The 12,168-nt window shown below is 36.1% G+C and overlaps 1 protein-coding gene across 5 annotated transcripts in view; it reads left to right on the forward strand.

Annotated features, from left to right (window-relative positions):
* Window positions 1–12,168, forward strand: part of DIP2 (disco-interacting protein 2) — a 130,739-nt gene that overhangs the window by 105,701 nt on the left and 12,870 nt on the right. For 2 of the 5 annotated variants that reach the window (XM_066292050.1, XM_066292051.1), the window contains exons 7-9: window positions 104–241; window positions 665–790; window positions 4,580–4,711. In XM_066292050.1, coding sequence (XP_066148147.1) covers window positions 104–241; window positions 665–790; window positions 4,580–4,711 — 396 coding nt within the window. The remainder of the gene's footprint in view (window positions 1–103; window positions 242–664; window positions 791–4,579; window positions 4,712–12,168) is intronic. The other 3 variants (XM_066292053.1, XM_066292054.1, XM_066292055.1) reach the window with 3 other exon arrangements.

Here is a 12,168-nt window from a genome sequence, read left to right on the forward strand (position 1 = left end):
TCGAATGCTAATGTTTAATTGCAAAGTTTCATCCTTTCATAACATAAGCAAAATAATATTTCCCACTAACGTTCTAACCTTCTCCTTTTGTGCCTTTGCTTAGCTGGCAGCGAACCTGAAGGTGGTGGAGGCAGTGGGGGCGGTAGGGGTGGCGACCGGGGTGGCGAGCGACACCCTCAGCAACATACCCGACGCCGAACTCAGCGACGCGTCACCCATAATGAGAAGCGCTACCATTCAGGTAGAGCGCTTTTGTGTCGCCTAATAGCTATGTCTAGTTCTGATTTGAGTAGCTGCTTTGTTCCTTTTATGCCTCGAGTTCTGTATTCGCCTTAGTCTGATATGTGCCCCAGTAAATAAACACTATATGCCATTAATTTAGCAAATTTAGAAGCAAATGAATATTATTAGTCTTACCCTAAATGTGTTCAAATTGTAGATAGGTAAGTTATAGACACTGCAGCTTTAAACGTGCTTTCTTTGTTGCTTTGTGTGCTCAGTTCATATTTTTATTGATGCCACATTTTAGTTTCCTCATTTTGAGTCATTTGTTATCGTTATTGGTGTATATTTATCTGGTAATTTTTCATCATTTTTTCCATATTTTTATTTATTTATTTTTTGGCATGTGCTGAGTATCGTTGTTGTGTTGTTGCATGTGCAGATGATATCAGCGAGCAAGGGGGCCAAACGGGGGTTCCAATGGGCAAACAAGGGCTCAGCGCTGCCGCACGAGCCGCCCGTAGGGGCAACCGAAGGCTCACCAGAAACGAGAGCCGTTACCATTCCGGTAAGTAGACTTAGTTAACTTACTACTGGCCTTTGGAGAACATCCAGTGTTCCAACATCCATGAATCAAAGTACATTGACATAAAACAATACCGTACTACTCGCAATTTACAAACGTCGAGCCATTTGACCTTTCATTCATACAATATCGGTTATCAAGAAGCTCATTTATAAACTATACAATGTTACATTTCCGCTAAAATGTTGGTGGTAAATGAGTCTATTGTTTGTCATTTCATTGTATTCTAAGTGCATCTGGCTATATATAAATTCTCTGAGTACACACCATATTCGTGAATATATGAAATTCTCAAACAAATTTAAAAATAATATGTATGGAGAAGCTGCATATGGATTAAAATATTGAAAAATGTGATGCTGACTTTAATGTGCGGTTACTTGAAAATAACGATTATGACCCTAATAATTCCGTTAGAAATTGCTTCTAAAGCAGGGGATTTCAAAACCGCTAAAAACAGATTATTGGAATTGTTTAAATATAACAAGTATGACCGTAGTTTCGTACAAAATCTACCTAGAAGGAAATATCAGATTAACTCCATATTTTGATGCTATAGAAGTCTGTTAAACAAACACATCTCAAGAAACAGAAATTCAGACACTTAAATAATTTCACTAGTTACTAATAAAAATCATCTAATAATCATTTTAACGAAACTAACGAAAGTACCCCGTATCTTATAACGTATTGTGTGTTGCCAGAAATAAGGAAACATTGTTGTCGGGAATGCGAAACAAGGACGGCTTTATACAAAATTAAATACTCAGAAGTTAGATCGCTACAGAGGATGAAGTATGGTTTTAAATTACCGGGATGTTTCATAATTTTACTTGCAGTTTAAAGTTACGTTCGATAGAAAAATTTTAAAAAATTCCCATGTTTGCAAAGCTTCATATCGGTGTCGCAAAGAGTCCGAGAAATTCGCTTTGAAAAATGCGTTACCTTTCCAAAAAACAATTCACAAAAATGTTACTGGTACCGTCTAAAATATTCACACATAATGTTTTTTAATATTTCAGCTTTCATCTCTTTGACTCTGAAATAAAATTTTATCGAATTAGTTTTCCTGGACTGCGCTGGATAGTTGCAATCTATACCTATGTATATGTAAAATAGTAAAATGGCAACCGTAGCAGCTGAAGCTGTGTATGCACTTCCAGTCGCTGCAAGAGGATATAGTCGTCCATACTAATGTCCTCGGCCCTTAGGGATCCCGTTATTGTCGTTAGGTGTACATAACACGTGAACAGAATCCCTTTTCCATGTCGTTCGCTTCCAGTTTCCAGGGTAAAGTTGTTTGCTCTGTTCCATAAATATGCAGAGATGTATTCGGTTTATTTGTGACGGCGGCGGCGCTTACATCCTAAACAATAACGTGCATTTGCACCCACGTTGTTGTCATTCTTGTGGGAGAGGAAATTGTGAGCCATTGCTTCTACCTTAAACGTATTTCGAATGCCCATTTGAATTCAGCATCGCGGTTCTTAAACAAAAACTCAAATTTTACTTCTGATGAAACCTTTCTGAGCGTGAACTAGAAAGGTAATTTCTCTTAAAGTTCCGAAGGCTAAATTCCCCACTCGCCTAAAGCGCAGAAATAAATTCGCCAATATTAATTTCACTCTAAACTACCTAGAGCTTACTTCGATTTGTTGCCATCCCCGGAGAAATTCCTTTACATTTAAAAGGCATTTCATGCCGATGTATTCCTCGGGATATAAATGTAGCCCCGGGAAGACGTAATGTGATTAATGCCGTCTTCCACTGGGTTTCGTGCTTTAGACGAGCAGAAAATGTCCAGAAAATTTTGACTCTTAGGGCGTCTTTGCAATTGCCCTAAAAACCGCCCCTTAGATCTCTCCAATTGGAAGTCGGGGAAAAATAACCAGAGACAAAATTTCCTTGCGACAGCGGTCAAGATTTATATGCGCCAAATTCATATTTGATTTTCAGCTAACATTCTTTAAAAGGAAATAAGTGCAATTTGTTTTTCCCGGGAGTTATCCCATTTTTCATTTCCTTGTTACCAAGAAAATCGCAGAGTCTATAAAACGGATGATTTAGTGTCGCAAATAGATTTTTACGGGCCGATGATGACGTTAAAAGTCAGAGGAATTATGAAGAATTGGAGGGGTGGATTCAAGACTGGAGTAAAGGGAAATTAATGGGGAGGTTCTTCTTGGATTCGTTTTAGGTAGAATTTCCAATGAGATGCATTTAATTCTAGATTGATAGAAAAGTTAAGATTCTAATTTAGCACTCGGTTTATGACGCTTGTTGAAAACACCTTCTTTCGCCAAATCATCAAGAATAGTTGTCAAAATTTCTTATTTTATAAATTATTATTTGTTTACTTTACGACAAATATTTGTTTTATTCTTCCAACATGACAAGGTAATTATTACAACATGTACGTATCAAAGAAACTAGTATTTTTCGTATATAAATAAAATGATTTCCGTTTATTTAAAGGAAAAATAACATAAACAATGAAACTAAAACAGCCAGCTATGGTTCTAACAGTTTACTAATTTTTACACTTTTTCAAGAAATAAAAATAACAATAAAGGGGAGCTTAAGGTACAAGGGTTATTAAATAAAGTTTAAATCTCAGGTAGAATGTGTACATGTATACTTGCCTTTCAATGCATTCACCAGATTGTCAACAATCAAATCATTTTTGTAGTAAATTAAAATTGTATATTTACTACTTTATTTATATATTAATGGTAAAGGCTCTTAATAAATAAAGAGTTAACCAATAAGCCTACAAAGCGGCTCCTGTGAATAAACTAAGGTTTCTTTGTACTTTAAATTAAAAGTTATAAAAGCACAATACATAAGGAAAAGGAATTTGGGTAATGTCTTCCAAATATATTGAAGATGTAAAACGGGGCCTGACCCTAACATTCTTTATTATCCATGTTATAGTTTTTATCAGTGTTCCATCTTCTGCTCATTTTCATTGTTGTAAAACTCTTTGCTTAATTCAGTCTTTAAAAGCAAATCATAAAGGTTTATTAATTTTTTAAAAAGTGGTTTCCTTTGTTTATCCTCTGTATGTTCTCCACTATTATGTAATATTATTACTGATATGGAAATATACACAGGACATAACAGTAAATAAGATAACTACGTGTCTAAGCAAAAAATTAGCGGAAGCGCGGATGGATGTTTGCATGTTTCTGACAACCAAGGAATTACGAATTACTGTCTAATCGAACTGTAACAACATAAACGCCGAAAAAGGTAATTACATTGAGAGGGGAAATGGATTTCATAGGAATTCCGTCACATGGAAAAACCTAATATTGCTCGAATCAAAAGTCTAAGTTTATGAATGAATCTCATGAATCTTTAATTTTATTATTTGATGATATTTTGATACATCTAAGCGAACTGGTTCCTCATCGCCCTGACACAATGAAAATTTCAACTTGCAGAAGAGGCAAGTAAGTATAATGTAGTTTGCTGTAATTAAAATAATATATATGTGTATCTAGTAAATGTTAGCTTTTGCTGTTACGGTGCACTTAGCATTTTGCTGCATACATACTCAACAACCTTCAATTAGCAATATTGTTTCGAAATCACTCTAAAATTACAAAAACGTTTCCCAAAACTCCGAGAGACTTTCTAATTACAGAACAACGTCTTCCTTCGTCGAAACGCGAACAGATGTTGCCCTCGTCATATAAATTAGCCCCATGACATGATGACATTATCTTGAACCGTTAACTCAGCGCCCCTTTTCCTCTTTATTTACAGAAGTGCGACAAGAGGCCGTCCAACAAGCCCTGGCTCAAGCGATGCAAAACAGGCACAAACCCTCAATGCCGATGCCCTCAAAGAGGACGTCTGTTATGGCGAGGAGTCCTGACAGGGAACGACGCGACTCAGGTACAATGATGTGTTCTCTTTGGTAGTGATGTGAATAATTTTTTTAGTAGTGATGTCACTCTTATAATTGTTCAGTCACACCTTAGCAATAAGCTGATGCTAAGTCATTGTTGGTTTCTTTTATCTTTACGTATGCGCTCTCAACAACTCAATGTGCGACTTAATCTTTCAATTGGACAACAATGGAACAATCGAATTGTAAACAATAAAGGAACAGCCTCTTTATATCTCAGGGTGGGATACATCGGTGCTGTAAGTGGAAATGGTTTTTTTCAATTGAAAAAAAAATCATTGGCCCAATCAGTATCTACCCGACAATTCGCAAAGAGCAGCTTAAGATCTTAAGCAGTTCAAATCGCCTTCGACTTTGCCTTTAATGAGTTGCTCTTGTGTTTTTTTTTGTTGGTAACAATTGAATCCTGTAATCCGATGAACAAGCATCTATTGTTTGTTGGCGGCGCTAGTCGCTGTGGAAAATACAAGACAAAATAAAAAAATGTTGCAGAGGCGCATCCCAAAAGGCATTAGTTCATTCTTCCTAATTGCTATTTGGTTCAAAAATCAGGTTAATAAAATTAGCGGAAGTCCCACGTATCTATAAGTGTATTGTGGGTTCCTGGCCATAGTGCACGAATTGCTATGCTAAACAAAGACAGATTTATAAAAAGTTAAACGCGTAGAAGCGACGTGAATATAAAAGTTTGAAATACACAACTTTCAATTATCGTGAGTATTTAAAAACTTCATTTTACTATTAAAATCTGAGTTTGACAGGTTTTAACCAAATTTTCAATTGGTGATGCTTTTTAAATGGAACTTTCATCTGAAGGTGATGCATATTTTCATATTTCCTTGCAACTCGAAAACTCCACTATTATAAACTGATTACTTCAGTATAGAAATATTATAAAATATCCTCAATTCTAAGATTTGTAATTTTGAAAACTCAATCCACTTTTGCGATTAATAAACACTATCAACCGCACCTCCAAAGCTGTCCGAATGAACATTCCGCACCTTCATTAATGAGTTATTGTCACGTTTTTTTTGGTAATAATTGCCGTCTGTAATCCGATTAACAAAGAACATTGAATAATATTAAACCAGCGCGTTCCTATAGCTGTAAATCAATTAAAATCTTAATCCCAGTTAATCTATATTTGACGATGTCGAATTGGAAAATGGTCTAAAAGTAAGACGTTAGGCTTAGCATTGGCACCATTGAGGTCTGAGCAAAAAATCAGTACGAAAATCCTATATTCCAACTAATAAACTTTATGATAAAAAATATAACGAATGATTAAACTATTGATTAACTTTCAAATACATGAGTCTCCATGCAGTACTAGTCTTAGTGCGGAGAACGCACGCATTAGTACTGTCTGTAGTAGCATAGTACGAACCGAAGCAGTCTCAGTACCACACACAGTATCGAGGCAATCGACAGTGTGGTGTCAATCTTAACTCACATATAGCAATTTCCGAGACAAAGTGGGTACTGGCGAAGGTACCTCTATTCGACTATTGAATTTGCTCGTATTAGAAACTGGTCGTTCGTTGTAACAAAAGTGTGAAAAATTGGTTAAAGGTTGAATAACGATCTGTTTGTCAGTTCCTGTGAATTGTTGTAATCGTTAGTGAATTGTGACCGATTGTAATGTTTGTTTGTGCGAGTGTGCCGGTTCAGTTTCGTGGTTTGTTGTGTGGAAATTGGATGTGGTGTTGAGGGTCATCAGGTAATGATTTGCACATATTTGAACGTAGTCAGTAGTGAAATTAATTGTAATTCAAGAATATGCCTACCGCATATCCAATAGCAAATGTTTGTTATTTCATAGATTTCCCATTTAAAAAGCAAACAGAAATGCTATATTTACCATCGTATTATCAGTTTATGTTTCTTCCGCACATGTGCCTCACTATTTGTAGAGTTTGTTGTTGTTTAATGAGATACGAAATCTTCGAGTTTCGAAATATTTTTAAGAGTGCACGAAAATCGAATTATCCTCGTTCGTGACGTATTTCTGTTTTTCTTGGCATTTTTTCCACTATTCAAATGGCAAAGAAAAAAATTATTACAAAATACAAAATTAAGTAGTTTTGGTTTTAAAATAATATACGTTCTTAATGACGAATAGCCTTCAAATTCTTGATGTTTTATGAACACAATGTTCTTGTACTTACCTGAGATTAAGTAGTACTCACTGCCTTAAGAAAACGTTTTGTTTTCACAGTTAATTAACTGTGAGTCAGGCATTTCAATGCCATTTACGCGGACTCTGCTATTAAGTTACTAATTTAATTTTTTCCCATTAAAAAAATTGGTATTAGAGACCGAAATCTGACTTCATTCAGCTCAGATTCAGTTCATATTTTAGGGCCACTAAGAAATGGCATGTTATACTTCCACATGTATTATGGCTCATTGGCTGCTGCAGGTCAAGCCATTAGTAATCGAAATTTCAACATAACTTAATACACCTGAGCGATACTAAACAGAACCGTTCATTTAAATTTGACACCAGCAACCATTCTGTAAAACATAATTTCTAGGCTGATTCATTTCGTTGATTTATAGAGGAACTTTCTCTCGTCTCTCGTATCACACATTACAAAAGCCGAGACAAAGTAGGCGTGTTCAATTCTCGTCTTTTACAACCTTATGCAATTGGAATTCCACCTCGAGGTATGCCATCTTTGGACACTTTCAAATGCAAAGTAGCTCTTTTGAGGTCTTTGTAAGAAGCTTTTGATTCTAAATTTAATGCCCCGCTCGATATACCAGATTTACTACCTGGTGAGGCCCCGTATCGTCTTACTATCAAAGGATATCCTGTGTAGGTACCTCGTATACCTTTCACCAAATGTCTTCGTAATGATAAAATTCTTAAGCGAATGAAAGGCTGTGCCAGAAATAGATAATTTGTTTGGTTTAGGAGTACCTCTAGTGTTTTTATAGTCGTAGAAAGTAACCGAAATAGTAGTGTTAGGGTGTGAGACTAGAATGCCTACTAGAATATAAATGTGATAATAACGTATAACAGGCGATTGTGTTAGTAGAAATTATTGCTAACACTAAGAATTATATACAATCTTACGTAGGTTCAACCACAACACATTAAAGTCATCAGTACAAGTGTCGTATGTTTTAATGGCTAATATTACTCATTTTTATCAGGATTTCGATATCTGGTTAATGAGAAGATAAAAGCGTTATGTGGCATATGAATCCGGTATTAATGTATCATCCACAACGAAGCTTATAAACTATGTTTATAAGCTTTGTTGTGGTCATTAGAGCACAAAATAAGATTTAATCCATGTTAGTAGTATAAAGTCACAGGCACCAACATCATCTAAAGAGCATTCGCGAAGGTTGGCAACGCTGCTTCACCGTTGGGCACCCTCCAAAGTGATGTCACTGCCATTTAATTGTCATTGAAATGTGGTGACAAAAGACTATCGCAGAGTTGTCATTTTTTGGTGTTATTAATAGTAAGATTTTTCGGTTTTTTGCTCGAGTTTAATCTGTTGTTATTTTAATACTATTTCATTGGTAATTAAGTTATCCTCATAGAATAACTGAAAAACTTGTTTACTACAAGATTATTAAGCCTAATTAGTAAGCAATAATTAACCTTTTGGGTCATTTATAGTTATTTATTTAAGTCTCGATTCGCTGGCGGTTAATGCACAAACTCATAATATGGGCAAAGATTCCATAGAATGTGTGTAATGGGGCGGTCAAGCGCCTTATGGGAGTGTGGCAGGAAAAGATAAACACAAGAATACTCGATAAATCCAAGAAAAACTCACATGAGAAACTGCCTCGTTCTCATGTCAGAGGATTTCAAAATGATAAAAAAAAAAAAGCGTTTTTGTGATCTCGGTCGCACGTCACAGATGCATCAAAGACGTGCAGCATAAGACATGCAGTAGCATTGCTTGAAAAAATGTTCCAGAACAACCTTTGCATGCGTTGCTCTAGTGAGCGATATATCGTGCAGCATCCGTTTTATTCCAGTCGCACACCAGGTATGCAAGAGACGAAACACATGCAACGCATATCTTTTACCTTATGCATCTCGTGTATTATGACATATGCAGTAAATGCTAGTTAAGGATCTGATGGGCAAATCAGTTGAATATAAATGGATTTGTCACGCAGATCGCACCAGGGTAACGTTTGCGTACGTTGTTTTGGCTCGCGATGCTTCGTGCGACAACCATTTGACTTCAATTGAAATGCGTTATCATTTCTTCTAGCAGTATTTATTGCATATCTCATGTTGCATATCTTTTGCCAGCATGTATGCATCTCCGCTGTGCGATCTATCGAAATTCAATTGATTTGCGCCACATTCCCAACAGTATACCTAGAAGGACTAGCGAAAATCTCATGTTCGGATTATGCTCCATCTTCGTGGTGTGCGGCCGCTATTACAGTTTTGAAGAATCTTTTCCTCCTGGCTTGAACGTTAATTTGAAGGTCTACTTCATACATCGCAAATGTCTAGGGGATCTTACTTTGTAACGTATTTTCTTACAGTTAAAATTAATAAATTGTGGCTCTAAATATCAGATAAAATAATTTTAAGTCAAAACAACCATTTTTTATTTTAGAAAAATGTTTACAAACCACAATATTTGCATATTTTGTTGTTGATATACAATATCGTGGTGAATTCCAAATAGTCGGTTAGGCAGGAACATTTAGATTTTTAGTAGTAAATGAGTTCTTTAAACATTTATTCCTTATTAATTTAGTGAATATAAAGCTTGAAAAGTCACGTTGCGAAATCATTTGACACGCAACGAAATGATGGGAGCACTGGGTATGCTTCGAAGTGGTGTGCAACAAGTTGATGTTGCTCGCCAGCTGGATACGACTTGAAGCGTGAATAAATCGAGATTGTGGAGCCCCTTTAGACAATCTAGTGACGTATCTCAATGACAACATGGCAGTCGACGGCTCACCACTTTAGTTCAGAACGAATTTATTGTTAGCATTGCGAAACGAAATCCAACTGTTACAGTCTCAGAGATATTGTCACGCATGCAGAAAACACACAGAGTCGAGATTTCAAATTCCACTGTTAGAAATCAGTTATCTGAAGCTGGATTAAGGAAGGAGTCGACGCCCACACAGATGTCCACCTTTAACTAGAGAATATTGCGGAATACGCTTGCGTTAGACTACTAATCACGAAAATTGGACAAGACAGCAATAGCGTTCAGTTTTATCCACCGACGAGTCTCGATTTAGAATTAATTCTGATTCATAAAGAGTGAGAATATGGAGACGATCTGATATGCCAGCAATTATCCAAAATGTACCGAAGGTTCGTACCTGCAGAGGTAGTACAGTTACAGCATGAAATGGTATATGGTACATTTGAGTGGACACGCTGGTCTCATTGTGATGGAAAACTTTGTAAACCCTAAACAACACATCAATTTGATTATAAGTTCCATTGTTATTCCGTGTAAATTCCAGAAGTTGGTGAAAACTTCATTTTGATGGACGATAATGCGAGACCACATACTGATAGAGTGGTAAAAAATTTTCTTGAAGAGAATTCAATCAACGGTCTACCTTAGCCAACACAATCACCCGCTCTCAATCCTACCGAGCACGCGTGGGACACGCTGTAAAGAAGAGTTTTAAGGAATAATGGTCACTTTGAGAACCGCCACCAACTGCTTAAAGGCCTACGTGAAGCATGGAGGGCTATTCCTCAAGATTAGATAATTTAATTCTAAGCATGTCCAGTATGTGCGAGATAGTAGTGAATACCAGAGGGGCACAAGGGAAGTATTAATTTTAATTTCTTAAGTTTTTTTACGCTGTTTGAAAAGAATGCTGTTTGGATTATTTTTAGACGAAACAATCTTATTTCTTGTTTCAACCTGTATTCCTATGAGCCACTAATAAATTTAAGTTTTATCTTTGTGACTAATAAAGAAATTAACATATTTAATTAATGTATTAAAAATAACCATTTTAACAATTTTTAATTGTTTATTTTTTAAATATAAAATATCCCTAAACATTTGCGATGGACGTGTCTCCCAAAATTTCAAGTTTGTAGCATATACCGTTTTCTATGCCTCGGTTCTTTTTTCAATGTTCACCGTAATAACTAGCTGAAGTTGAGCATCCAGGTTGAAAAATGCTTCTTATGCTTATCAGCCACAGGATTCCAAGTTATATGGTTAAACCACAGTTAAATGTTTCCTAAAACGTAGGCTCCAAAAAAAGAAAACTTATTTTCGAATGCAAATTCGTTATTGGTAGCATAATGACACACGGAATACAACCGATGATCCGTTGCGTATGAATCACCAGAACCAAAATCGCCTTCGGTCAACCTCACCATTTCAAACGAGTTACCATAGTCGGAACCGCATTTTTAATAAAAAAAAGTTAATTGGAATCCAAGTAGGTTCAATGGAGGAATGTTGCTTCTTGATGTGATGCTAGAGCAGAAACATATAAGGAACCTTAATCTTTTTTCATGCGACCACGAGGGCAAGTAGCAAACTAATTAGTTAACTCCTTCATATAGAGTTCCGCTGACATTTTATGTCCTGTAGAATGTGATGATACAGCCTATGTGTACCAACCTCAATAGTTATTCTTGTTATAGGAACTCGCTGAAGAAACTTCTTTTGTGATTTTTTCCAGTATGTTCTCCTTTCTCAATAAAGATTTCAGAACCAGTTTCAGCAAGTCAACCTATGATTCTCGTTATGAACTTGCCTTACCTCGCACACCTATCTCCGCGTAACCCGTGATTAACCGCGGATAGTGCAGGACTCGTAACGTCCTCTCATACATGTTTGTTTTAGTATCTCATAATAAGCCCTGACTTGATTTATTGTTGTCGATGCCTACTGATTACCTGCAGTTTTGTTGATCTAAAGAAGTGATTTGACCAGTGAAGGAGTTTATCTGATCAAAATAATTGATTCGGATAGTTGAGTGAAAAAAGAGTGTGTGAGTCATGCTTTGTATGGGAATAGCGCCACAGTGAAGTTACATTACTCTTAAGACTTGGGGACATCGTCCTTTGCACAGTATGCAAATTGCTTGCTGGCTGGTAAAATTACAACGTCGTCTTTAGTGCATGAGCAAGTAATACTAAGTAAGGCGCATCTCGACACAGAAATTTACTCATATTGTAATGCACTTTCGAAGAGTACAATTACATTCTCTTTAAAGTAAATAGACATGCTGTAAATGATGTCTTAACCAAGATATTGCCAGTATCTTTTTAATAGGTCGGTAACTGGGTTTGGCAAGAGACAGAATATTACAATATTTTGTGTATTTTCAAAAATATTAGCATATAACATTTTACTACTTAGTGTAAACATCGCCAAAATTTACTATAATAAACAGTTTGCGTAAAGAGTGAGGTCTTTTTAAAAGGACGGTGGCAAAACAAGATTCT

Source organism: Euwallacea fornicatus, chromosome 17 (assembly GCF_040115645.1).
Source record: "Euwallacea fornicatus isolate EFF26 chromosome 17, ASM4011564v1, whole genome shotgun sequence".
Classification (NCBI taxonomy): domain Eukaryota; kingdom Metazoa; phylum Arthropoda; class Insecta; order Coleoptera; family Curculionidae; genus Euwallacea; species Euwallacea fornicatus.